Source organism: Nicrophorus vespilloides, unplaced genomic scaffold (assembly GCF_001412225.1).
Source record: "Nicrophorus vespilloides isolate i.1.1-1 unplaced genomic scaffold, Nicve_v1.0, whole genome shotgun sequence".
Classification (NCBI taxonomy): domain Eukaryota; kingdom Metazoa; phylum Arthropoda; class Insecta; order Coleoptera; family Silphidae; genus Nicrophorus; species Nicrophorus vespilloides.
Window position 1 is genome coordinate 167,947 of NW_017095900.1, and position 27,755 is coordinate 195,701.

The 27,755-nt window shown below is 32.5% G+C and overlaps 3 protein-coding genes, 1 long non-coding RNA gene, 6 other non-coding genes and 1 pseudogene across 12 annotated transcripts; 4 read left to right on the forward strand and 7 right to left on the reverse strand.

Moving 5' to 3' along the window:
* Positions 1 to 271: 271 nt before the first annotated feature.
* Positions 272 to 1,142, reverse strand: LOC108568039. The gene is made up of 3 exons (XR_001891279.1): positions 1,046 to 1,142; positions 393 to 978; positions 272 to 336 (listed from the first exon to the last, which is right to left on the reverse strand). It is a non-coding gene; the product is annotated as an uncharacterized LOC108568039 (long non-coding RNA).
* A 3,147-nt stretch (positions 1,143 to 4,289) lies between these two features.
* Trnat-agu lies at positions 4,290 to 4,363 on the reverse strand. Its single transcript has one exon. It is a non-coding gene; the product is annotated as a tRNA-Thr (tRNA).
* A 1,570-nt stretch (positions 4,364 to 5,933) lies between these two features.
* Positions 5,934 to 6,006, reverse strand: Trnav-aac. The gene has a single exon. It is a non-coding gene; the product is annotated as a tRNA-Val (tRNA).
* Positions 6,007 to 7,078: 1,072 nt separating this feature from the next.
* On the reverse strand, positions 7,079 to 8,029 carry LOC108567993 (annotated as a pseudogene).
* Positions 8,030 to 8,679: 650 nt separating this feature from the next.
* On the reverse strand, positions 8,680 to 8,752 carry Trnaa-agc. The gene has a single exon. It is a non-coding gene; the product is annotated as a tRNA-Ala (tRNA).
* Positions 8,753 to 11,026: 2,274 nt separating this feature from the next.
* On the reverse strand, positions 11,027 to 11,098 carry Trnaw-cca. The gene has a single exon. It is a non-coding gene; the product is annotated as a tRNA-Trp (tRNA).
* A 150-nt stretch (positions 11,099 to 11,248) lies between these two features.
* Trnaa-agc lies at positions 11,249 to 11,321 on the forward strand. Its single transcript has one exon. It is a non-coding gene; the product is annotated as a tRNA-Ala (tRNA).
* Positions 11,322 to 11,580: 259 nt separating this feature from the next.
* On the forward strand, positions 11,581 to 11,653 carry Trnav-aac. Its single transcript has one exon. It is a non-coding gene; the product is annotated as a tRNA-Val (tRNA).
* An 841-nt stretch (positions 11,654 to 12,494) lies between these two features.
* On the forward strand, positions 12,495 to 13,986 carry LOC108568010 (COP9 signalosome complex subunit 7b). 3 transcript variants are annotated; one of them, XM_017928863.1, is made up of 6 exons: positions 12,495 to 12,770; positions 12,846 to 13,010; positions 13,070 to 13,157; positions 13,216 to 13,436; positions 13,500 to 13,647; positions 13,901 to 13,986. In XM_017928863.1, the coding sequence occupies exons 1-6, from the start codon at positions 12,606 to 12,608 to the stop codon at positions 13,921 to 13,923; spliced, it is 810 nt and encodes a 269-aa protein (XP_017784352.1). In that variant the 5' UTR covers positions 12,495 to 12,605; the 3' UTR covers positions 13,924 to 13,986. The 3 variants fall into 3 exon arrangements, with proteins under 3 accessions (XP_017784352.1, XP_017784360.1, XP_017784344.1); XM_017928871.1 differs by having other exon boundaries at positions 13,500 to 13,632; XM_017928855.1 differs by lacking the exon at positions 13,901 to 13,986 and having other exon boundaries at positions 13,500 to 13,813.
* A 149-nt stretch (positions 13,987 to 14,135) lies between these two features.
* Positions 14,136 to 16,427, forward strand: LOC108568069 (potassium/sodium hyperpolarization-activated cyclic nucleotide-gated channel 1-like). Its single transcript, XM_017928975.1, has 9 exons — positions 14,136 to 14,179; positions 14,239 to 14,471; positions 14,525 to 14,761; positions 14,897 to 15,080; positions 15,131 to 15,285; positions 15,345 to 15,514; positions 15,564 to 15,769; positions 15,869 to 16,078; positions 16,137 to 16,427. Exons 1-9 carry the CDS (start codon positions 14,162 to 14,164, stop codon positions 16,410 to 16,412), a joined length of 1,689 nt encoding a protein of 562 aa, XP_017784464.1. The 5' UTR covers positions 14,136 to 14,161; the 3' UTR covers positions 16,413 to 16,427.
* On the reverse strand, positions 16,413 to 27,674 carry LOC108568064 (DENN domain-containing protein 2C-like). Its single transcript, XM_017928961.1, has 9 exons — positions 27,533 to 27,674; positions 26,173 to 27,417; positions 21,913 to 21,972; positions 18,436 to 18,864; positions 17,820 to 18,375; positions 17,577 to 17,760; positions 17,339 to 17,510; positions 17,053 to 17,274; positions 16,413 to 16,858 (listed from the first exon to the last, which is right to left on the reverse strand). Exons 2-9 carry the CDS (start codon positions 27,253 to 27,255, stop codon positions 16,634 to 16,636), a joined length of 2,931 nt encoding a protein of 976 aa, XP_017784450.1. The 5' UTR covers positions 27,256 to 27,417; positions 27,533 to 27,674; the 3' UTR covers positions 16,413 to 16,633.
* Between the last annotated feature and the right edge of the window lie 81 nt (positions 27,675 to 27,755).

A 27,755-nucleotide genomic window follows, 5' to 3' on the forward strand; every position in this document is an offset into this window, starting at 1 on the left:
TTATTTAGTAATAGCGATGGTTATGGGATAAATGTAAATTATGAATTCTAGGAAATGAAATTTCTTGAATACAAATTATAAGTTATTTATTTGATTTATTCTATACACGCACATAATTGTATGCAAACTATTAATTACTTGACTCAACATCCTATGCACTACACGTCGTTGCATTATTGAAATTGGAAATCATGTTTAATTGAAGACTTCAACGGGTTCACCATTAATATCAACTTCTCCGTTAGGAGGAAGATCGATGATTTGTCTTTTCTTCCTGCTCTTGATCTCCGGTTTAGCCGTATCCTGCTTATCCTTAGAGTCTTGAGGATCCATATTCTAACATAAACATAACATTAAATTTGATGAAATTTGACTAAGAAACTATTACTTACTTGCCCTTTGATGATCTTCTGAGACTGAAAACTCTTGTTAAATTAAAACTGAAATTATCGCTACCGTATATATAGCTAAAACTTGGATCTAAAGTGGGGGAGTGTGCAATTTAAGAGTGCTTATTACACAATTTAATTAAAGTTAGTAATGATGCTTTAATCGATAACAATTAGTTAATATTGGAAGACGCACTGCAATAAGGGCCTAAAAATAAGTGAAAACATCACATGATCATCTAATACTTTTAGACAAAGCAATTGGGTATTTTTAGAAGTTGACTAAAAATTCACTACTGCATCGATCTATAAAAAAATGCTTAAAATAGACTTTAGAAAATTTACGTAGTGTATAATTAAAAAGCGATTATTTATATTATAAATATATAAATAAGTGTTTATTTTTGTTGTTTGTTAAATACATGTTTATTTGGGTTTCTCAATTGAACGTTTCGGTTGGCTCTCCATTAATGTCTACGTTTCCATTTGTTGGAAGATCGATAAGTTGCCTTTTCTTTCTACTATGCACACTCGATGAAGGTTTGTTCTTGACCAGATCTTGTTCATCTACACTTGGCGGATCCATCTTCTTTAATTAACAGAAAAAAAAAATATAATTAAGGTTTTACTATTTAATACAATAATTGTAGACTTACTCTGTTTGTGTTTGGGATGAAGCTTTGATGAGGATGAAACGAAATATGCAGAAATGCATTCGTTTCCTCAATCTTTTAAAGCGTGCTGCATGTCCGGATCTGGTGGGGATTTTCCAGAGGTGTATTTCGTTAAAAATACGAATTATCTAGAAAACTAGTTAGAAAGAAGTGATTCCGTTGAAGGCGAAGCACCTTGAGACATTAGAAAAACCATTAAGCTTTTGCATGTTATTGCTCCATGACAAATTTCTTGTATTTTGGGCTATCAGGCACAGTTCTTCTCTGTATTGATTGAGAAACTCGTTTTTTGTTTTCTTTCTCTAAAGACCCTACGTTTCCTGCTTAAGTATTCTCGGTTTCGAAACTATTTTAGAAAATATTCTAATGCATGCGTGCATTTTTAGATTACAGGTTTAGAATGTTGTTGTTGTTTTGATTTTATTTATTTATTTTTATATGTTTCGAAACATTAATAACTCTTCAATATTCTTATTCCACAATTTTTTAAAAGCAATTTTATCTATTTTTACTGTTAAAATCGTACAGGTGATGAGTTTACTTTTCACGGAATGTTTAAAATAAATATTTGAAAAGCTAAGTAAGTGTTATTAATCATGTGTGACCTTGGGTTTTTTTTAGATGATTTAGCGACAAATTTTGCAAGTGCAAAATTTATGTAATATTTGCCTCCATCATTTTTGATTATAATTGTTTGTTAATTTGATAGTAATTTATTAAAATAAAAAAAAATCATGTTACAAAAATCTTCCACTAATTCAAATTATTTTAAATTTCTTTTCTTTTCAATAGACTAAGGAATGATGAAGCAGTATAGATACGATTATTTATTTTAACTTACAACCTAAATCAATGAATTATGTCCGTTTACATCATTAACGTCTACACATATTTTTCTTTATACAAAAAAAAACACTTGAAAATCAAAATATTTCAACGTTTCAGTTAGTGTTTTCAACTGGTATAATCCGCTTAATCCGTTAATATGAGGATTTAATTGACAAATTACTATATGGTATTGTCGTGTCCCAGGGATGGAATTCTGGACACAGTGGAATATTGTCTGGTGTTCTCGTTGTGGAGTCTCAATAGTTGGGAATTTAATGAAATTCGTTTGGTTTTACATAACTTTATTCGTTACCGTGACAAAATGCTTTGCATTTGTTTATATGAAAAGATGATCGATTACGATTGTACGTGTAATGATCATTATGTGTTTATAATAAGCATTTGAATTCGGAGTAAAGGTATAGGAGTATCGATGGGAATGTTTACGCTTGGTCTCCGTTGTTTACATTAAAGTGTATCGAACTGGGATCACGGTGGAGGTTCTATTATGTTTATGTATATGTTTATATAATAATGGGATTAAGAGACGCCTTGGATGTCTCTAGTTCGGTAATACACTATGTTAATAATAACAATTATAATAATAATGGTTGGACACAACAGTATGTTAAATAAATTACGTAAAAAGTTTCTAACATACACAACTAAATCTATTAATTATGTCTGTATACATTATTAACGTCTTCACATCTTTTTCTTTATACAAAAAAGCACTTGAAAATCAAAATATTTCAACGTTTCAGGGAGGCTTCTCTTTTCTGTTCTCCTTTATAAAGTGTATTGTTTAGTTATAGTTAACATGAGGATTTAATTAACAAATTACTAAATGGTATGTTAAATAAATTACGTAAAAAGTTTCTAACATCCACCCTAAATCAATTAATTATGTCTGTTTACATCATTAACGTCTTCACATCTTTTTCTTTATACAAAAAAAGCACTTGAAAATCAAAATATTTCAACGTTTCAGGGAGGCTTCTCTTTTCTGTTCTCTTTTATAAAGTGTATTGTTTAGTTATAGTTAACATGAGGATTTAATTAACAAATTAGGTATGTTAAATAAATTACGTAAAAAGTTTCTAACATCCACCCTAAATCTATTAATTATGTCTGTTTACATTATTAACGTCTACACATCTTTTTCCTTATACAAAAAAGCACTTGAAAATCATAATATTTCAACGTTTCGGTGAAGCTTTAGTTAGTGTTTTCATCTCGTGCAATCCGCATAAATTGTTCTCTTTTAAAAAGTGTATTATTTTGTTATAGTTAACATGAGGATTTAATTAACAAATTTCTATATAGTATGTTAAATAAATTACGTAAAAAGTTTCTAACATCCACCCTAAATCAATTAATTATGTCTGTTTACATCATTAACGTCTTCACATCTTTTTCTTTATACAAAAAAAGCACTTGAAAATCAAAATATTTCAACGTTTCAGGGAGGCTTCTCTTCTCTGTTCTCTTTTATAAAGTGTATTGTTTAGTTATATTTAACATGAGGATTTAATTAACAAATTACTATATGGTATGTTAAATAAATTACGTAATAAGTTCCTAACATCCATCCTAAATCTATTAATTATGTTTGTGTACATCATTAACGTCTACACATCTTTTTCCTTATACAAAAAAGCACTTGAAAATCATAATATTTCAACGTTTCGGTGAAGCTTTAGTTAGTGTTTTCATCTCGTGCAATCCGCATAAATTGTTCTCTTTTAAAAAGTGTATTATTTTGTTATAGTTAACATGAGGATTTAATTAACAAATTACTATATAGTATGTTAAATAAATTACGTAAAAAGTTTCTAACATCCAACCTAAATCAATTAATTATGTATGTTTACATCATTAAAGTCTACACATTTTTTTGTTTATACAAAAAAAAGCTCTTGAAAATCAAAATATTTCAACGTTTCAGGGAGGCTTCAGTTAGTGTTTTCATCTCGTGCAATCCGCATAAATTGTTCTCTTTTATAAAGTGTATTGTTTAGTTATAGTTACCATGAGGATTTAATTAACAAATTACTATATGGTATGTTAAATAAATTACGTAAAAAGTTTCTAACATCCACCCTAAATCAATGAATTATGTCTGTTTACATCTTTAACGTCTACACATCTTTTTCTTTAAACAAAAAAACACTTGAAACTCAAAATATTTCAATGTTTCAGTGAGCCTTGTTAGTGTTTTCCGCTCGTGCAATCCGCATAAACTATTCTCTTTTAAAAAGTGTTAACAATAGGATTTAATTAACAAATTACTATACGGTATGTTAAATAAGCAATAATCAAATTTAACTCATAGTATATTTCATTGTTCTTAGAAATTACGTAAAAAGTTGTTTGTGCAACCAATGTGAATGATTACAGGCCCCGGGGAGATTCGAACTCCCGATCTCCTGTTTACTAGACAGGCGCTTTAACCAACTAAGCCACGGCGCCGATGTTTACACTTCTTTATGTAATTATATAAGTTACTAGTATAATTTTCACTTACATCCATAATAATAACCATAAAAAGTGTTATACTACTTCCTAAATTAATAAAAAATATAATAACTAAGACAAATCAGAGAACTACAATGCATCAATTAATTAATAACACTTGAAAATATAATTATACCTGTTACATAAGGGTTTCTTAATCAACTGATTTTCTTGAAAAAGTAGATAATAACAAACTTTATTTTTCAAATTTCAACAAATTAATTATCACAAATTATTATTTACTGTGCGTGATTCTTCTGAAATACTCATATATTGAAACAACTGTAAGTATTTTTACTATTCTATTGTTTTATATTTACCTATTCTTACAATTTGTGCATAAATTATTCGTTATTGACTAGTAAATTTAATACAAAGAACTTTAAATATTTTTGGATGTAGCTTTAATTTATTTAATATTTGTAATACAAAATAACATTAGATATATTTATATATCAAATTTCTATTTTGGTACAGGTCTCATATAATCTATAATAATTAGTTAATCAATTAGTATGAGCTAAAACTTTAATGTCTTCACATTTAATTTAATTACTCGATAACTATTAACTATAGTTAAATCTAAAACTACAATTTTTCAGTGTAAAATGTAGTTATTGTCATTCTCTTATGATTGGTATTAAAATTATTAGTTTGATCTGTTGTTTATATAAAAATTGTGTAATGAAATGTATTTTGAACAGCGCAGAAATGGATAAACTATAACCTTTGAAATATTTCGAAGAGATGGCTCTGGCTGTCTCAACAAAAGTATATTGCTTAGTGCGCCTAACGTGGAGGCAACTCAATATACACCGAAGTATTGTATCGATATATATAAATAACAAATTCAAATTTGAAAATGTGCTTTCACGTTTAATTTAATTACAGAACAATGACGTTAGTGACATACATGAATTAATGTGGAAATAAAAGATAAATAAATTGAGTTTCCAATGATTCTAATTCCAGAGTTGTAGTTAGAGCTGTACGCTTATTATAAATTGTTAATTTTGAGTAATAAAATATAGCTTGAAAAGAAATGTCTTCAGCTTTTTATTTAATTACTTGATAACCATAAAAGCTAATTAGATCATTAAAAAGGCAAAGTAAAGATAAAACTATAACTTTTCCAATGAATATACTGGTATAGTTGTGTTGCATATTTTTTGCATGTTATATACAGCGAAAGATGAAAATGTTTTTTTTACGTTTTATTTAATTAATCGATAACTACGCAAAATAATTATATCAACTAATAAGAATATTAAACACAACGTTACAACAATTCCAATGAGTGTACTTTACTCACTTTATCTTCAGTGATCATAAATTTGTGCCTTATTTTTATATAACTCTTATGTCTCAATTATAAAAAAATAATTACAATCTGCTACTATTTCCTCTCAAAGTCTTATCCACCAGTTAAAATATTTTATAATTATATCCATCATCTTACTAAAATACAAAACACAAAGTATATATGTGTTATTTAATATTTTTTTTCATGGGATGTATAAAGTTATGTTTCCGCCCGGGATCGAACCGGGGACCTTCCGCGTGTTAGGCGGATGTGATAACCACTACACCACGGAAACTATACTTAGAGTAAATTTATGCCCTTTAAATTTTTTTTATATTACGTAAATCTTAAACAATTCATCTACGTTTCTTTTAAAAATTAAGAACTGATACATATTATTAAAATTTGATATTATTTCAAAACATCTACAGTTTGAACTATTGGTCGTAAAACTATTTAAAACAACATTTTGTAGTTATATAATTAGTATTATTATTATTTAAGAATAGTTTATATAAGTATAAGAGTTAGTAAGAGCAAAAAGAGTTATTAACAAAATCCCATTGGCATTTTGACAACATTTTAGGTGAATTACAAGACCACTCCAAATCTCATTCGAAAGGTAGTAGTCTAAATAGTATGATTCCTGCTGAATTACGTAATTATTTTGCATGTTTTATTTATAAGTTACGACAGACGTTTGCATGAATCATAGCACCGTATTTTGATGGAAGTCGAATAGAAATTAATAAGAAATCCTATAAACATCTTGATTCTTGATGAATTTTGTAATTATCATACGTAGTTATTATGAAATTAATGAATTACTTTTTAAGCAAAGACACTTTCGACTGATTTTGTGACCCAAGACCCAATTCAAGTGTTCAGCTTTCTATATTTTGAATTTGAGGTATTTATACAATAAAATGATCAATGGCTTATATATTTATGTTTAAAGATATAACAATGAAATTAAATGAATTAAATCAGATGTTACAAGATGAAAACATACTGATTACAGAATGTTATCAAAATATATCCTTCGTAACCATTCTCATGCTTTATGAAAATCAATTACTGACAAATAATTAGATTCATTTTACATTATTAAATGAGTTTAAATATTCAACCGAAGTCACAAAAATAATTAAAGAATTTTATACCAGATGAGGAAATGTTCAAAATATTCTTAACTCCATTTAACTTAAGGCAATAAAATGTGATTATATTTCTAGTTATTAAAGAAAAATTTCATAATTTTTCAAAATCAAAATATTTTTGTAAGAAACTTATATTATGAATAAAATAAGAAGATTTTTATTTTATTGTTAATGAAATTTTATTGTTTAAAATTGAAACAGATTAATTTACAATCCGGTGTTTTCGTTGATGAAGTCGCGCATTTCTGGAACGCTGGAGTAGACACCTGGGTAGTCTGGACGGGCGCATCCCATACCCCAGGAAACGACACCGACGAGTTTACCATCGACGACCAATGGACCACCAGAATCACCCTGAAAACATTAACAAATAATTAGTAAGAATCAACCTTAAAAATTGTCTTTGCGTTTAATTACTTGGCAGGCGTCTTTGCCACCCTGCGGCGCAGATCATGCGGTCAGTTACTGGAGTGCCCGCGTAAGCCTCTTGGCAGTCCTCCTTGCTGACGATGTTAACCTTCACGGCTTGGAGTTGGGATGGGGAAGATCCACCTTCTTGGAGTGCACCCCAACCGGAGCAGACAGCTTGGGAACCTTCTGGAACGGCTTCCAAGAACTCGGGCAATGGAACGGTCTTGATGCCAGATCCCAATGGAAGTGCTGTTCCAGTTCCAAAAGGGACATGTCGAAGTCAATGTTCCATTGGTCGTATTGTGGGTTTTGAAGAATCCTCTTGACTTGGACGACGACGCCTCCGGATCCCTTGATGGAGGAACCAGCGCGAACGCTCAAATCTTGAGCAGAAGATCTGCAAATTGGATATATTAAATTACAAAACATCTTCTTTAGAAAAGTTTCTTGTAGATTACCCATCGGTGCAGTGAGCAGCGGTAACGGCGAACTTTTCGCTGATGATAGAAGCACCGCAGATGTGGCTTCCGTAGTACAAGAGGGACAATTGGTATGGGTAGTCTTCGATGTTGACGGATTCACCGCCGACGATGCGACCATCCAACTGCGGAATCCTAGGATTTGCAGCTAAATGGCACATAATTTAGAGTAAGTAAATTCAATTTTTATTTAAATATTAAAATATAATATTTATAACTTACCAGAAGCTGCAGCTACGAGAGCAGATACTAAAACAAACTTGAACATTTTGTCAACTGTGATTTAAAATTTTTGCGAATTTTGCCTTTTATACCAGCGCTGAATGATGGTGGTGATGATTATGCGATATTGTATCAGGTTACGTGTTGGAATTTCAACTTAATTAAGGGTTTAATTATAACCACCCAAAAACAACAAAACAATTATGTTTACGTGGCCAAAAATAAATTTTTGATTTTGAGATTTGTTGTCACGATTAGATATGTAGCAAAAATATTTGATTTGATTTATCATGTGTTAAATTCTTTTAAGCTTATTATAATTAATAAATCGTAACTATAATATCTAAACTGCATTAAGCACTTTTATTTCTAATTAACTTAGAAAATCAATTAATTTTGCGCATATTTTTTTAGTATTTTAAATCGCAATTTATAACAACAATTTATGATAAAAACAAATATTTTTGGTAAATATCTAATCTCATAATCAAAAATATAATTTAATTTTCGAGTAAGCAAACATCTACAGATTTAATTTGTACAAACTTTAAAAATAACATTTTTTTTATATAGTTACGTCGAGCCAGAACATTAAAAAAGAAACTAATTATTACGACTTTAACTCTAATAAAACGGGACAAAAATTGCAATCACGTTTTAAAATAAAACAAAAATAATGTAGTAAAACAATAAGATTGGAGGCGCCGGGCATCGATCCCGGTACCTCTCGCATGCTAAGCGAGCGCTCTACCATCTGAGCTACGCCCCCTATATAAAGTAATGCTTAATTACCATTTATTACGAATTACATAAATTCAGAATTTTCGTTAATTGATCGAGTACTTAAAATTACAAATATCCTAGAGTGCTAATCCTTAATTCGAATATTTTGGTATGAATAACCATTATTGTTATAACAAGTTAAGTTTATATATTTAGTGCATTTAATTATTTAGCTGACAATAATATATATAGATTGAAAGATATTTCGTAGACAGTCACTTCTCAATTTATGACATTGATCCTGATGTAAGTCGAAATGATTGAAAGTCAAATTTCATACAATATAATAAAATACTTTTGTTGTAAGTCAAATGGTCGTAAGTCGAGAAAATTATTGTATTTTAACCATTTCAGGACAAGTAGTTACTGCTGCTAACCACAAATTTAAAATTCATTTTCAACGTTCTTACATGTTGCCTATGTATCAGAGATTGTGGCATCGCATTTTTTGGCATTTTCTTGATTGGAAGCATATGTTTTATTTCGAGAAAGAAATACTAATCAGATGCCATCAAAGATGTTTCGTTTAGCAGTTGCTACTGGCCTGATTGGTGATGCACCAAAAAATATAAAACGTGGTTTAAAGTCAAAGGAAACTGCAGGAAACAGACACAAAAAATGTTAGATATGATAAATCAGCACATATGCTTGAACGTTTAAGCTCCCTTCGATGTGCACACTGCAACGCTTCAAAAGAAGTGCATAGAACTATTTGGATATGCTTGACTAGTGGGCTTGTGTCTTAATAAAGACAAGAACTGTTTTTTATTGTTACACAAAAAGTAATTCGGTGTTGCAAGTGCCTACTGGTTATCAGCGCTAACAAATCCTGGAGGATAATTCAGGACATTCTATTGACAATTTCTTACCACAAGTTTATTTAAACATTTAATACTTTCTATAAATAAAAATATGTAAAGTAATTTTTTTTCAATTCTGTCCTCAAAGGGTTAAGTGTTAAATATCAAAACTGAATAGACTCCTAACATATTAATGACCATAAGAGCGTGAGCAATAGCAATTATTGTTCTGAACTTTTCTTTAGAATCTAAAGCAATATCCACACGTATTATCTGTTAAGAAAATTAACCCTTTGATATACAATAACGTGTCCAAAACGTCTAAAGCAGTGATTCCTAATGTGGTCTATATCGACCCCCAGGGGTCTATGACAACCTGCAAGGGGTCTACGTTATTTGGGGTCCATGATAGTGGATCGCAACATACACTAATGGTACCTATTTACTTACATTATACTATCTATACTATATACATACTACTATCTTATTTATAAAAGTAACTAATAAATAAAAGTAATAAAAGTAAAAAATGTATTATATATGTTTATAAAATTGTGTAAGTTGTAGGATGTAGGCATTCGCCGTGTGGTCGCAATACATTTTGAACTTGTAAAAATCTTGAATATAGCGAATTATGGAATATATCGAGGAAATTTTTAATTTCCTTTCCATCGTCATACCTAGTGGAAAGGGGGATCAACGCTGTTACCAATCTCCTAACGAAAAAAAGAAACAGACTGGACATCATTAGCCGAGGAGATTTAAGATTAAACTTTACAAAATTGACGACAAATGTTGATAATTTATTATTTTATTAGTTTATTTTATGTTACCTATATTTTATATAACAGATACAAAATTTTATTTTGAGTAGTTTTAATTTAAATTCAATTAATGTATACAACTTAACATATGATTTTACTTTAAGTTTTTAACACTATACTTCACTACAGTTAGAAATTTACAAAAAATCAATATCAGGTCTACCCAAAACCGAAAAACATGGCAAGGGGTCTACGACACAAAAAAGTTTGGGAACCTCTGGTCTAAAGTTTACTTTCAATTGGAATCGAGTAAAAACTTTACACAAAAGTGATAAAACAAATTCATCAGAAAGTATAGAAAAATTGAATTGGATAATAATAATAATAATATAAAGCCATTTAATGCAAATTATGGGAACAACACTTTGGTTTTGAAAAAAAATAGAGTCAAATTATACTCTTCTTTATACCATCCTATAAGTACTATCTTTTCGAAAAGATGATAAAAGTTACAAATAGATATGCAGCACTGAAATTAGTCTTCAGTATTTCTTAAATTATTTACTAATGAAAAAAATATTATTAAGAAAATCAACTTACATTGTTTTTCATTACATAACTTATATTTTATTCGTATGTCAAAGAGTTGAGTGAAAGGGCATTAAAGTAAAAGACAATTTTATAGAAAAGATAAATTGACCCCGACGTGATTTGAACACGCAACCTTCTGATCTGGAGTCAGACGCGCTACCGTTGCGCCACGGAGTCTTGTTATAAATTTTGCTTCATTATATTATTTATATTATTGTTATTAATGCTAATGCAATATATTTCAGTAAATTATATCTAATTTAAATATATTGTAATATATTCATAGCATATAAAGGGTACTCGTTTATTTAACGTTAACTTATATATGGGGGCGTAGCTCAGATGGTAGAGCGCTCGCTTAGCATGCGAGAGGTACCGGGATCGATGCCCGGCGCCTCCAACCTTATTGTTTTGTACATCAGAACAATATTCTTATATAAACTATTCTTAAATAATAATACTAATTTTATAACAACAAAATGTTATTTTAAAATTTATATGATCAACAGTTTTATAATTTCAGACTGTAGATGTTTTGAAATAATATCAAATTTTAATAATATGTATAAGTTCACAATTATTAAAAGGATTGTAGATGAATTGTGAAAGATTTACGTAACATAAAAAAAATTAAAGGGCATAAATTTATTGCAAGTACAGTTTCCGTGGTGTAGTGGTTATCACATCCGCCTAACACGCGGAAGGTCCCCGGTTCGATCCCGGGCGGAAACATAATTTTATGTTTCCCATGAAAAAAAATATTATATAACACATAGACATTTTGTGTTTTGTATTTTAGTAAGATGATGGATATAATTATAAAATATATTAACTGGTGGATAAGACTTTGAAAGGAGATAGTAGCAGATTGTAATTATTTTTTTATAATTGAGACATAAGAGTTATATAAAAAGAAGGCACAAATTTATGATCACTGAAGACAAAGTGAGTAAAGTACACTCATTGGAATTGTTGTAATTTTGTGTTTAATATTCTTATTAGTTGATATATTTATTTTGCGTAGTTATCGATTAATTAAATAAAACGTAAAAAATTTCATCTTTGGCTGTATATAACATGCAAACAATATACAACACAACTATACCAGTATATTCATTGAAAATGTCATAGCTTTATCTTTACTTTGCCTTTTTAATGATCTAATTAGCTTCTGTGGTTATCAAGTAATTAAATAAAAAGCTGAAGACATTTCTTTTCAAGCTGTATTTTATTACTCAAAATTGACAATTTATAACAAGCGTACAGCTTTAACTACAACTCTGGTATTAGAATCATAGGAAACTCAATTTATTTATATATTATTTGCTCATTAATTAATGTTTATCACTAACGTTATTGTTGTGTAATTAAATTAAACGTGAAAGCACATTTTCAAATTTGAATTCGTTATTTGGTGTATATTGAGTTGCCTGCAACTTAGGCGCACAAATCAATGTCGACTTTTTTTAAACAACTACCGCCATCTTTTCGTAAATATTTCAAAGGTTATAGTTCAGTCATTTCTACACTGTTCAAAATTTCTTCATTATAAACTGAACATATGTGACTTTACATACACTACTTGCATTTGCTTCTGTCAAGCTTGATATACTCACTGTTGTGAAGAAAGGTTAAATCAGTAAATTTGGTTTTGCAGTAATATTTTATAAATATCAAAGCAATCATGGTCGTCGAAAAGAACGCCTTCTCTGGAAATCCCCTCGAGCAATTCGTGTTACTTGCGAAAAGTGCCAAAGGTGCAGCTTGCATCGAGCTTGTGAAACAAGTGCTTGAAGCTCCTGGAGTTTATGTATTTGGGGAGCTACTCGACATGCCAAACATCTCTGAGGTAAATAATGTTTTTTCTTGATTAATCGTAGAGAACAATTTCAATTCACTAAATATCTTGTTAATTATTTTACAGTTAGCATTAGGTCCAAGCAAGAACTGCATAGCAACATTAAATTTATTTGCTTATGGTACCTACAATGAATACCTCCAAAACAAGGAACTCTTCTTTGAACTAAGTCCTGCCCAGAAGAAGAAACTTCAGCATCTCACTATTGTTACTTTAGCCACCCAGTCAAAGGTTGGAAGTTAATACAAATTTGAAGTAAAGAAAAAAAAAAATTAAATTATTTGTTTCAGTGTATTCCATATGGAATTCTTTTGAAAGAATTAGATATAAACAATGTGCGTGACTTGGAAGATCTTATAATTGAAGCCATTTATGCAGGTAGAATAGAGAATGGGAAATATTATTGGTTCATTCATTAATTAATTTAACTTTGCAGATATTATCCATGGTAAATTGGATCAGAAGAATAGTCAATTGGAGGTGGACTGCGCCATCGGTAGAGACATAAAACCAGATGATATTAATGTTGTTGTGAATTGCTTGCAAGAGTGGTGTTCCGCTTGCGAAGGTGTTTTGGCTTGCGTAGACACCCAAATCCATAGAGCTAACAACGAGAAGAATAGATGTGTTCTAAGAAAGACTGAAATCGAGCAAGAAGTACAACTTTATTTATTTATTTTTGTTTAATATAAATATATTAATTTCTGTCGAGTGTTTCAGATCGTGAATATAAAGAAAACTTTGAAAGCGCAATTGGAAGATAGAAATGAGGGGACGGATGAGGTGATGGCAACGGATAGTCGCGAGGCAACGGCGAGTGGCGAGAAGGGCAAGAAGTCCTCCAAAGGCAAAGGTATTAGATCAAGTAGTAAGTTCTGGTTGAAATCTTAATCTAACAGAAAGCACACATAGTTAACAATTATCTCATACGTAGCAGTGTCTAGTCTTCTAACTGCATTTGTAATAATCTATCTGTATTATATATATATTTTTCGGGATTTTATTGTTCGAGAATAAAGTCTTCTCTTAATCCCCTAATAAATTGCCTGTAATTCATTTTAACACCTTTAACCGCATTTAACTGAACGAAATAATCCATAATTCAATTGTTCTGATTCTAGGTGGTTTAAAAATTCTTCGCTAATTTCGTCGAGAACGTCGCGGCAACATCACGCTGAATCTTCTGTTTAATGTGATTTCTTTTTTTAAAACCATACTTATCCAATAAATAAATTAATGTTTATTATTAGTAATGAAAATGAATAAATACAGTCTTTGCAATTTTCCATGTTTTTGATCCGAGTCACCTCGAGTTGTTGCCATGAGCGATTTTTTTAAATAGTCATTGATTGGCACCTGAGTGAGTATATATTCAAGCAGACATGTCTCCGAAAACATTGGTAATTTATACGATTTTTCTTTATAATTTTCGTGTTATTTACATTATTAACATGTTCAGTTCGAAAAGTTCGGGCATCACTGCGAAATCCAATCGGGAATTCGCGATATACCAATGTTCAGGTCGAGCAAGTCTCCGTTCACGAGATTTATACGATTATGCAAGAGGATACGCATGATCAACGAGACGAACAAAAGGGGCTACAACTATTTGCGGAGCCAAAAGAAAATCGAAAATGAATACAGAAAGCAACTTTTGTATCCGTACATAATACATCCGTTCAGTGACTTCAGGTACAAATCGATTAGAATATATTTTTTTCAATTCTCGCATTTATTTGGCGCAGGAAATATTGGGAATTTTTTATGAGCATTATCATATTAATCCAAGCGATTATGGTGCCGCTAGATATTGCTACCTACAATTCGAAGTATCCGGATAGTTTCGTGAGGACGAGTTACTTCGTATACGGAAGATTAGCGACCGACATCATATCGTTAATGGAAGTGTTGGTCAACTTCTTTTCAGGATACTGTGAAGTGAAGAAGAAGATAGTTGTCCTAAATCCGCACAAGATATTTAAGTAATCATTCACAACATCACCCTAACAATTTTGCTTCCTCTTCCATGCACTTTCTTATGAAGAAGGTCGCAGTATTCTTAGTATCCCACGGGCGACAAATGATTCAGGTTAATTTCATCCATTGTATTTGCATAGGAACTACATTTTCTCGAATTTCATCATTGATTTGTACGCTTCAATACCAACTGATGTACTATTGAACCTGTATTTTACCGAGAAGTGGCAAACTCGCGGATGGAACTACATGTTCCATTATTGCGGATTACTGAAGTTGTTCAGATACACCACATTTATCGAATACTGCTATAATATCACAGAGGTAGTCCATTAATAGTTCGTAGTTATTGTTTTTGCATTTGATTTTTCCAGACCAGCGAGATATCATATGCCTATTTTCGTGTTACTTCCGCGGTGATAAGCTTCTTCCTGTACGTCCACGTCCTGACATGTTTCCTAATATCATTCATGAGCTATGAATACCCTTTTAATGTACACCTTATAAAAACTTCCTCTTTCACGCACAGGTATAGGAAATTTAATATTTGATAAATTGGATTTGCTATTAATTGGAAGTATGTTGCAGTTACGGTACAAATGCGTCTACGTTTCTTAAGATCTACGCTAGATTCTTCTATTGCACCTGCTTGCTGATTTTAAATTCAGGATTTTCCATTGCGACCATTAGCAACGGATCGAATTTGCTCACAGTCAACATATGGTTGATTTCCAAACTGCTCTTCATCCTCACAATAGGTATGGCAATCTCAATGTTTGTGATTAGTGTTGTAATGTGGAATTGTAGCGTACTTTCTTGAATTGCACATCTCGGTGCATTCGGCGTCGCAGAAGTTCGTTGACATGGTCAACGAGGTGAAAGACTTCATGCGTCACAGACAGGTGCCGAATTTCCTGCAGAAGCGGATACTCGCATACTACGACATCAAATACCAGAACCATTTCTTCCAGGAGTCGGAAATTCTGGACACTGTCTCCGGGCAGTTGCGTCAAGTGCGTACATTTACAATTGAAAGATCAAATGCGTTAACACGATCACCTTAGTGGAATGTTGTTGCATTTACAGTTAAGCTTAATTAATCAATTGTCTAGGAAATCATAATGAACACGTGTGGGAAACTGGTGGAGAACGTAACATTCTTCAAGAATTTGCCTCTAACATTGCTGGTCCGTATCGTATCGTGTCTTCGCTACGAAATCTTCTTGACAAACGATGTAATTTCGAAAGCCGGCACCACCGGCGATTGCATGCACTTTATTTCTACGGGAACAGTAGCGGTCTTTACGAAATCTGGACAAGAAGTGAATCATTCGTACGCTCGAGATGCGCACTTTTGTATTACAATTCATGTCTTTGCAGATTTGCCATTTGCAGGACGGCGATTATTTTGGGGAGATTGCAATGGTGATGAAGGATTCTACAAGGGTGGCTTCGGTGATCGCGGCGGAAGTATGTGAATTATACCGTTTGGATAGGAAGGACTTCATCAGGGCCATAATTCCCTACCCAGATTTATATGATCGTATCACTTACGTTGCGGGAGATCGCATGGAGAGGACGGATATTATCGACGAGGCACACAAGAACACGCAACATATCACCAAATCGGAAGAATTGACTGAGATGGTCCAGTGATTTACAAAATAAAATTCTGATTTAATCCAACAGAATATAGTACAAAAAATATATATATATAAGAGAGAGCGACTTACCAAGTACGAGTAAAAAATTACATTTGGTACAAATAGTTTTAATAGAAACAAATAAATAATAGGCTAACGTAATAAATTAACGCGTAACATACAAAACAGTAAAGCAACTTTGTCATTGCCTTGTTTGTCTTTTTTGTTGCTTTACTAAAATATACTGAGCGAGGGCTCCTTTTTCCAGTCTTTCATTTTCTCTAAAATTAGCTTGGCATCTTGCGAACGGTATATCTGAATCCGTTTGTCAAATATTTGGAAGATATCCGGATCCTTCTGGATTGTCTCTACGAAATTGTAGAACATTGTCGTTTCCGTAAACCATTTCAGGAACCTCTTGACTGCCTTCCTCTTGGGATGATTGGAAAACGTATCCTTCTGCAAAATCATTTTACAGACTTATTTCTCAACAAATGCGACTTAAAAAGAAGCATTGTTTACAAATGTTAATTGGCATATCATTAAAATTTTAATGATCCGCCAATTAAAATTTGAAAACAATTTAGTGTTATTTTCGAAGTGAATTATTATAATTAGATAAATAACATGACCTAAAATCGAATAATATTTACCTGAAAATGACCGTCTTTCAAGAAATCTTTATAATGACCACACGATCGTATAAAAATCCTCAGAAAGGCGTCGCTTACTAGCACATTTTCATTTTTGCCATTTGACGATTTAGCTAAAGCCATTCCTTCCTTCAGCTCATTTACCATGCACGATGGAAGAATTTTATTTTCATCACCTACTTCCATCAATATTGCACCTTCGTCCAAATCAACTACGATTCCCTGAAAAACAAACGTTTTAATAGTAATAATAACTCTATTCACATTTTGATTGATCAACACTCACATCTTCGATTGTGTAATTATTGACTAGAGTCAAAGACAAAGCGCCGCAGATGAATGGTGTAGGTGCTTCGACAATTTCCCACAAGTCTTTGGGAAGTACAGGTATTAAAGTATGAGGCCAAGAAAACGGATACAGCATATTCTGAATCGCTTCAATGCACGTTGATAACTTGCTGTTAACAAAACAAAATGGACATTAATATACAATGAGAATGGTCATTTAGGTAAATACTACTCACCCCAAAACACAGCTTATGAATACGACTTTCCTCTCTAACAATAACGTAGCGAAAACTTTCAGAAGTATATTTACACTTAATGTATTACATAGCTCTTCCAAGTCATTCTCTTTATACCTGCCATCATGATCCATCGTTAATATCAGACTTCCTCGTTGCGCTCCATTGTAGTCATCTATTATTTCTATTATTACATAAAGATAATTAATTAACTAATAGATTTGTTTTTGATGATTCTATTACCTTTTGGTATAAAACCATTCTGAAATAGTATTCCATTCCGCCTATTGTAACTAGCACCGTTTGTGGTAACCGGATTAAGCGAACCATTACACTCTATAACTTCGTAATCGGATATTTCATTATCTTGCCAGATAGACGTCGCGTTGGTATTATCGTCATCCAGCTTACTATCATCAGTGAGGGTGGTATTGGAAATATGCTTATTGACCTCCGCCAAATTGATTCGCACGGATTCACCCGGCACGGGAAATTTATGGTAGTAGATTTCGTTCAGCAGGATATCCCGAATCTTGTCAGGAATACCGTGACGAGATTCCAATTCCTGCAGGATTTTGCGATAAAATCGCGGTGCCTTGTTCTTACTCAGAATACAATACGCCAAAGGTAAACATGTCGTGGAATTCTCGGGCAACACTCGTCGACAGTAACCATAAATCCTTTCCCCGTCATCACCGGTTAACAAAATCGAGTAATTTTGGGCTTTTAATGAACAATCAATGGTGGAATCACCGGAATCAGGAAAACACAGGTACTCTATTTTATATGGCAGATTCACCTGAACAGGTATAAAAGTTACATTTTAAGACTGAAACCGTATCAATAATTATTAACTTACATCTTTTGGAAATTGGAATTTAACATATGGCTCCTTTCCATTATGTCCGACTAGCATACAGCAATGAAACAGGTGTTGTCCATCGCTATTTTTCTTCAGCTTGGAGATCATCCTCACCGTCCGCACGTACGTTTTAAATTTTCCAACCATCATGTCTTTGTTTTCCTCATCCAGGCTACTCTTTCCCAAAGAATTTCCATCCGACGATGACTGGAATGACTTCTCCAAAGTCTTCTTCAGTTGTTTCTCCAGATTATCAACGCGGCACTCCGGATTTACATCAGATTTTTTCTTCTCGAACGATCTGATCAACTCAACAACTTTGTGCGGACCGAAGACCTTGTTCTCCTCCGAGGGCGTCGATGTCAGAGATTCTATATCCGACGTAGTTGGCGACGATATCGACGACGTCTCGCCGCTATTCAAAACCTAAACAAAACAATCACATTTTCTCTAATTAAAAAAAATAACAAGTAGCTATAGTTTTTTTCTTCTTTTCATTTCTTGCTGCAGCTTACAGTTATTTTCCTGCAATTCAAATCGCCGCATTGTTCTCAAGATTCCCATGGTCTTCGCTAATTAATCTCTTATGATTCATATCTCCCGTGAAGATATTTAGCCAAGAAAAAAAAATGAACGAACAGGAAATTAACGAAGATAATTATAACTCGAATTATTTGTTGCCTTCAAAGAAATACTTTTTTAGTTCAAGTATGAATCAAATTTTCATAATTTAAACTATTTGTATTTAATAACTATTAACAGATACATTTATTAATGTAAGAGAAGCAATTGCTATAAGAGCATCAGTCAAGAAACTAATTAAAACTGAACTGAAATTTACAGAAACAATTTATTAATAGAACAGTTGATTCCACTTTATAAACAACAACGCCTGAACTTTGAGCTTTACTTATTGCCTTTAGCCGAATACCTAATATTCAAAATTATGTCGTTTCGCAATTGCCTATTTCTTATTCTTCGAAATACGTTCAGATCTTCGAGGATGATTCAGTTTCTATTTATATTTTTTTCCAACAATAGAGCTAGATTTGCCCACGTCGAGCTCATTCAACTCCTTATAGAATCCCCTTATTTTTGCACCATATTCGCCAAAAGAAAAACCCTTTCATTTCATCTATTTCAAATACATTTTATTGTTTGATTCGACGACGCAGTAAATTAGAAAGTAACAGCATATTGTCATGATGAGCTCCATTGAAATTATGATTTCTATTATTACCCTAAACCGAGACTTTTCGCTTGCAGCTGCAGCCAAATAGGTTTCATTTTGAAGAGGAAGAAAAAAATCTTTACAGATGCAACGAAACAAAGCAAGAGCAATAGAACTGACCTGAAATAGCGCACCTGTCCTACCTGAATGTACAGTTACTATAATGCTTTAATAATTGAAAAGAAAATCCTGAAAAAAAAAGGTTTTCCAGATGACGAAACACTACTGCAAAACCGCCTCAAGAAAATTTATTGATTTTCTTTGAATACGGTTAACTATAATTAAGATTGGACCTATTGTATTTTCGTGGAATAATTACTACTCTGAGAACGTATACATCAGAGGCTAATAAGAAAACTGGTAGATAATTATTACTGTTTAATATTTACAAAAAAAAAGTTATGTTTTCCTTTTCGAAAGCTAAGAGGGCCAATATCCTTTAAATGTCAAGGATTCATTTTATACCTGACACAGCTGCAGTGCGAACTAAAGGAAATGGAAAACAAACTTAAATGTCAGCATGCGAGGCAGCTGTACTTTGCACTTTTGAATACCTCCGAAAAAGAAGGGAATAGCACACAAATAAACATTCAAAACATGTGTTAACTGAGGAAGTTCATGGCTTTTCTGCATCAACGGCAGAATTTTTCTTTATGCTCTCTCATCAGTTTTATAATTAGAACATTATTGAAACCATTATATATTTCGTGACTACAAAACACAATATCTCTATTGATAAATTTTGCCTATTTCTAATTCGGGCGACTGAATAAAGAAAACATTTGAAATGGACAACATGCATTAAATACTAGTGCTACAGCAATAAGAGCTTCCGCTTCGGTGCGTCATTCATGAAACAAAACCAATTTAGAAGTGAGAAAACAACTACGGTGAAGAAGTCTAAGTCTAAATACTACTACTACTACGACTACTAATATGAGGTGCAACCAAGAGGAAGATACCAACAACATCTCGCCATTACCTTTCGATGCATCTTCGAGCGGAAGAAGTTCATCACTGACCAACTGACTTTTTCGCGAGGGAGGCGGCTGTCGCGAAATAATCGATATGCGCCGCTCCCGATTTCTAATTATAGAAACACACATCGTGAACTCCTCCAGAAAATAACCATTCACAACTAATAACAATTGCATAAGAAGAAATGAAGAGAGGCTTTCACGTATCGTTTGGACACGATCCCATCTGCAGCGAACGGGAGAAAGCATTCCATTATACAAATTGATTCGATAGACGTTCTTTTGCAATAATAATAATGTAATTAGTAGAAAGAGAAAATGCTTGCAACGATTATTTATATTTAAAAAAAAATAATTGATAAGTGAAATTTCGAGAGATCCGAAAATCGCGTTACCCAATCAATCCACATCCGATTCTAATCAATTTAAGTAGAAGCAAAAACCGTGTAAAGGCGTCTTAATGTTATAATTACTGCGTGCTTTTTTTTTAAATTTAATCGTCAAGGGTATTCACGTGAGTCAGATCAATTAAAAGGCTTTCTCCGAGTTGTAGGAAAAATCGCATGTACATAAACTAAAAACGTTATGTTATATATTCAATTGCCTAGTTCTAATTGAAACGCGCTATTAGGACATGTGTTGTGCATTCGTCGCATGCCGATCTGGAAATAACGGCGTTTAAACTCCAAACTAACCCACTGTGGTATTAATATGTGCGTCGCCTACTTCCTTTTGTTCGCCGCTTTTCAATCGAGTTTAGAAAATGTGCACGCAATTTTCTATACCACTTTCAACAAAAAAAAAAATGAAATTAATAATAAATATAAAACCCGGAAAAATGCGAAGCTGCGATAACTGAATCCGTATGTGGAACGAGATTATTTCGTTTTTCCGCGGCTTTCCAATTATCTCTCGCGGCCGTCCAGATATCAGCGCACTTAATTTATTCCATTTGAAATATCTGCATAACATTAATACCAGAGGTTTAGTAACCGAACAACCTGTTGCGTAACACAGATCACTGGTTTAGAAAGGACGCGAATCTGATTTATGTCTTGTTGTTGATTAATTCTATTCACTTGTTTCTTTTCGCAGGGTGTATATTTGAATATTACACAATAGTAATTGCAAAACGTCTTGATGCATTCAATTGATTATTGATAATCTTAAGTTAACATTTCCACATCCTTATTAATAATTACAGTTTGATTTTCTTTGATCATCACTTTTAAATAGAAAACTATTGTGTTGTGATCTTGTACTTACTTGATCGTCGTCCATTGTATTCAAAACATATAATCCATTTGGAGACGTTACAGGTGAGCTCTGCAATTAGGAGATATCAACTGTTAGTTTATTACCATTAGATATTAAAGTATTTTGTTGAAAATTGACCGAAAGTAGCAAAACCTACCTCAGATGTGAACCACCATAGATTAATAGAAGAAAACACTTGCTACAAACATAGTATGAAACGCAATTTGTTGTTTTTGTATGCATATCATCATTGTATGCCGCATGCGGTGAGAATCACTTCCGACGACTAAACAACAACTGCCCGGAGAATTTTTCCCGCTCGCCACGAAAATAAATTGTGAATAAAAAAATAATATAGGAATATTATAAAAATTATCAACTTCCTCGATAACCATATCACCCAGAAGCAAACATTTCTAGTACCAGCATTTTTTAAATCAGTTTGTTAGCATTGTCATTGAAATGCGCATACATTCATTTGAAATTGATCTCTTCCATATTTAAGGTAAATTAATAATCTTCTAAACTCACGGTTAATGTTTCAAATAAAAAAATAACTTAAATTATAGTGAAACTAATCTTACCTATTGTAACCGAATTAATTGCGATGCAATAACTGTTGATGGATTATGTAATACTGAGTCACCGATGTGCGCGAACGTGTACTTTATACATAAAGAAAAATATGCACTAAGAATAATTGTTGCGACTCTTCGGGTCATGTGTCTGTAGGGATCTGGTCTAATAACTGATGATGCGACATTAACCATTCGCGATTTACACTCGACCACTTGGAAAGATCCGAACACTCTTGCCGATTCGTGGTAATTCCCTGGTAAAAACCATTACAGAGAATAACATTTAATTGAAATTACTTGTAAACCGCAACTGGAATTGCTCCTTTATCATAACACTATATTTAAATTTAATCTAAACATTTGTTTTCCAATTAAATTTTAAGAAAACGAAATTATATCAAGAAATTAGAAAACACACAAATTATTACATAACGCACTTACATTAGTAGTATTAACAAAAAGGCTTTAGCAAAAGAAAAATATTAATAAATGTTTAATTTTAAATAAATGTAAATTTAAAAAAATATTTTCATTATCAGAACGCTGATGTACTTGAAAATTAATTTGCGATACAAACTGTTGTTATTCAACCGAATAACAAAAGGAACAAAAAATGTAAGTTCAGAAGAGTTGAAGGTTACATAAAATGAATGAATGGATGCGAAAAAATCTAATCGGCAAGAGGATATGAAAAGAATAGTAAATTAAGTTGGAATAAAATAAAGTCAACAATTTTCAAAATTAATGCTTCTAAATATAGAATAAAAGCACTCAAGTATAACGTGGTTAATAGGAAATCGTGTTACACGGGAATTTTCATCATATAACACTAATTCTCGCGAAAAATAACAAGCGTTGTAGGAGAATCGCGTTATATAAAAGTTGTCTCAATAATATTTAACGCGTTATACGGGAGTCTACTGTATAGAAGTTAACGTTCTTGTCGTTTCCATTTATTTAAAGGTACTTCAAATTAGTAAATTTTCGACTTACGAACTGGTTTCTATTCCGCAACTTTGGAAGTCAAATTTCATACAAAATTTTGCGGTGGCAATCAAAATCCCGACAACCGAAATCCCATAAATCAAAATCCCGACTTTATCGAAATCCCGACAACCATAATCCTTACTATATCAAAATCCCGACAACCATAGTCCCTACTATATCAAAATCCCGACAAGCATAATCTTGACTGTATCAAAATCCATACTATATATGTATACGTTCCGGAATAATTTAAAAATGTTATTGCAGAAATTTTCGTTATAGTCGGGATTATGGTTGTCGGAATTTTGATATAGTGGGGATTTCGAACGTCGGGATTTCGATACAGTCGGGATTTTGATATAGCCCCAAAATTTAGATATATAATTATAATATATTTATGTACTAATATGTACAAAAAATTAATAGTTTTTATTTCTGATTTTAAATTTAATAACTACGTCTCAATTACGCCAGGAATATATTTATCAAATAATATATTTTTCGTCGTAAGTTGAATTAGTCGTTACTCTATAAAATATTATAATTAATGAAAAAGAGTTTTGATAATACATTAAATCCATATTTCCAAATGCTAAACTTAATAACAAACAAATCTTAGAAACTTATATATAGAGTCACGCCAAGGGGAAAATCGAAAGTTTCCTTTTTAATAACGAAACGCACGAGACGAAGCAATTCTCTCCTCTTTTTTTTTGTAATGGATCGAAAAGAACGATGCATGAAAATGAGGGTCTTCTGTCTCTCTACTTAACACAATGCATTCCAAATGATTTCCTTCCCGCGGACGCAAGTGACTAAGAACGGAACGAGAATACAAGTTCCCAGACCACAAGCGTCAATGAAGACACACACACAGAACAACAAAAAAAACGTTACCGGAAGATGATTTACTAATCAGAATAAAGAACCAGTTTAGTGTAATGCTCCAAACATACGCATTAACTTTAGATGTTAATTGATGAGAACAAGAATATCTTAAAATTAACGAAGATGAACAGTTACAGAACGACGAAATGATAAGGCTAAAATCGAATAAACAACAAACCCAAACATATTTTATATAATTAACTAGTGTTTGTTATCTGCAAAGCTGAACCCGCATTGAATAAATAAACATTATCCCCTGAACCATGTACAGTTAGTGAGATTATTAAACCTGCGATTACATGAAGCCAATTAAAGATCGATCAAAGAGAAATTCTTTCATACGAAAATAACATGCCGGTTTATTTTTTGTATTTTGGAAAGTGTTTTGACACCAAGGTGTTAAAATTGACTTGATTTCTTTATTATTAAAGAGAATTAAATAAATTACATAATATTTCATGCAGCACTGAAATTAAGTAGTCTACGAAATACACTAATTATTTTTGCGAATTGCGAAAATAAAGCAAACTGCACGTGAAAGGCGCCACAAATTGCGTTCATTTAAACAGAAAAAAAAATATCTGTTTGATAAATTCGCTTTTCACAATAAGTGCTTTAAATAAGCAACTCGCAAAGCTAACTATTCTTACAATAATTTACTAAGGTTAATCAGGTTATTGTTATTACTACTAGTAGAGCAGTGCCCTTCGAGAAAAATGTAAATATTGCAAACAAAAAAGTGATAAAAGTAAATAAACAGAAAGAAAGATGTTCGTTAACGAGGGACGACCTGAATATTGCAACCTTTCAATTTAAAAATTGTTTTCTTGGTGATAAGCCGTAACCTTCGCGTTCAGTCGTTTCGTTTGTAAGTAGTCAAACTAATTATTTACCAATGACAATAACTAAAAATATATGAAGAGGCAATACGCAAATATTTTTTAAACGGTAAATTACCATTGCTAATGCAAGTGAATCATGTGCATTGTTTACAGCTAACCGCAGAAGCAGAGACGATTTTCTGTAAATCGACTTATACGAGAAATAAAAATGTAATTTCATAAAATGCAGTTTATTTAGTAAACATTGCCAAACAAAAATCTCTTATAACAATTTATTTTAATTAGAGAAACAAATATTCAATAAATTTTGCTTATATTGAATTATTTGTAGAAAAACAATAAGAATGTTTATATTAAATGTTAAATAATGGTACAATTAAATAAGAAATTCGTTAAAATAATGTTACAATATAATATATTATAATAAATAAATATTTGTTTTGAGGATTAAAGGTATTAAGAATAATATAGAAAATGGTTCTTTAAATTAATCTAAATTTAATTGACTATACTTATTTTTGGCAAAATGTGTAGTAAAAGGAAAATGTTTATCTTCTACATTCTCAAGAAAACAACATTTACAGTTAAAGAATGAATCACCATCGCCGCAGCACATAGATATATAAACAATGATGTATTTATCCTCAATTGGTTCAGTAACTCTTTAAGTATACACCAAACATATTATATTTATATTAAAGTATTGTTTTTGTTGTTACTGTATAGATGCTGCGCCTGGAGTTATTAATAGAACGCAAAGTTAAGTTGCATTTAAATTGGAAATCTCACATTTGACCGCATAGCCATTTAAATACTGAAGCATGCACTCAGTTCAAAGCAACCAGACCATGTAACTGGATTTCATTACATCGCGTTTTCTGCAACTTACTTTTTTTTTCTCGAAAGGCGCTCTTTACAAAACCAAAAAAAAAACCTCTACCAATACGAGAGAACCACTACAATGTTTAACTCACCATGTAGTACAAACTATTTCTGTTCATTTTCTTATCATCGTCCTTAACATACGCGTCTTTGGATGGGAATACAAAGGGTTCCGCGTACACCGGTTCTTCGTCGTCGAAGAACTTGGATGTCGGTTGACTGATGGCCTCGTAGGTAGCGTTGGAACAACTCAAAGATTGCAAACAATTGAAGTTCAATTTTCCCATCTTGTTGCCGTCCAAGGCCTCCTCCTCGCCGGAACTAACATCCACCTTCTTGTGACGCTGAAGACGGCCGCGGTTCGCTTTCAGAGCGTTCTCTAGCTTCTCCAACATATAAGCTGGAGACTTCTTCTGCTCCAAGTTCTTCTGCAGGTTGTCGTTAAGCTTCTGCGCGAATTCCTCTTTGGTTTTGTTTGTCTTCGGCGAGTGTTGGAAGGTACGCGGCGGCTTCTTCGGCGCCGGCCCTTGCGGCAGTGGTTTCTTTAAAGCTAACTTAAGCGTGTCCGTCAGCACGTTCAGCTTCTGCACGTACTCTTGATGTGTCGAATTTGTACTAATCTTTTTAACTTCGCTCAACTTCAGCGTGCTCGTCGTGTGTATGGTGATTTCCTTCTGCTGGCGCTGGCACTTAGGAATTGGTTTCGTGTAGAGAACAGATATATTCTCATACCTGAGCTCCTCCTTATCCTCTGATTTGTTTCTCACTATTTTCTCACAGGTATTGCTGCGCTCCTTCAGCATTTGCTTTGATTTGGTGAACAGGTTCTCCTGAGAATCAAACCTCTTGCGGAGCATGCTGAAGGTGGGTGGTTCAAGGGATTTGGTTTCTGTCACTGGGTTCTTCCTATTATTATCACAGTATTTGCTCGTCAGACTTTTGTTCTTGTTCAATTTCACACTTATCTGGGTCCCATTCCTTTGCAGCACTTTGTCATTGCGGAAGGCAGGGGACCTTTTGATGTTCACTTTCACTGGGTCACTGAGCTGCCTTGACAGGGCTGCTGCTGGTGGTTTGCTGACATTGTTGTAAAGCTGAGTGTTGATGTTTTCATTGTTTTCAAATTTACTTTTCATTGCCCTCACCCGATTGCTATTCTCTGGGGGCTTATACATCTTTGGAATTGAAGTTTTTTCTTTTTTTTTTGTTCACTAAACAACTTCTAATTTGTTTGTTTCCATGGCTTTGCTCACAATTTAATTGAACAATTGATATGCAAATGTGGTGAGGGAATTAAGCAGCAGGCCAAGCAACAGGTGCATTTAAGTAGGCTCATTCTGGAAGAAGAGAAAAAAAATTGATACAGTGAGAAGAAAAATAAGATGTGTGGGGAGAGAAACATAATAAACTTTTCAATTATATTTCTAATTGGATATATACGAAAATACTTACTCGGAAGAAATTTCCGAGGGCCTCTCAGATCGCTTTAATTGTACCTCCTTGGAAACTAATTGGTTTCAATAAATTCTCGTTTCACAACACCACACCAGCAACTGAGTATGCTTCCAATGCTTCTAAACTACTGCTGCTTGGTATGAATGGGAAACATACGGCGAAGGACACCGATTGGAATATGTTCTTCATCCTTCCAGCAGATGGCTGCAGCTGTACAATA

Bases quoted from the DNA above. Each gene is read 5' to 3' on its own strand.
- LOC108568064 (XM_017928961.1), bottom strand. From the start codon at position 27,255: ATGTATAAGCCCCCAGAGAATAGCAATCGGGTGAGGGCAATGAAAAGT. The intron at 18,865-21,912 runs GTAAGTACAAGA...TGTTTTGTTTAG, and splicing joins ATACAATGGACGACGATCAA to GTTTTGAATAGCGGCGAGAC. The intron at 18,376-18,435 runs GTAAGTTAATAA...ATACCTGTTCAG, and splicing joins AATTCCAATTTCCAAAAGAT to GTGAATCTGCCATATAAAAT.
- LOC108568069 (XM_017928975.1), top strand. The intron at 15,081-15,130 runs GTAGTCCATTAA...TGATTTTTCCAG, and splicing joins ACTGCTATAATATCACAGAG to ACCAGCGAGATATCATATGC. The intron at 16,079-16,136 runs GTGAATCATTCG...ATGTCTTTGCAG, and splicing joins TTACGAAATCTGGACAAGAA to ATTTGCCATTTGCAGGACGG.
- LOC108568010 (XM_017928863.1), top strand. From the start codon at position 12,606: ATGGTCGTCGAAAAGAACGCCTTCTCTGGAAATCCCCTCGAGCAATTC. The intron at 12,771-12,845 runs GTAAATAATGTT...ATTATTTTACAG, and splicing joins ACATGCCAAACATCTCTGAG to TTAGCATTAGGTCCAAGCAA. The intron at 13,158-13,215 runs GTAGAATAGAGA...TTAACTTTGCAG, and splicing joins AATTGAAGCCATTTATGCAG to ATATTATCCATGGTAAATTG.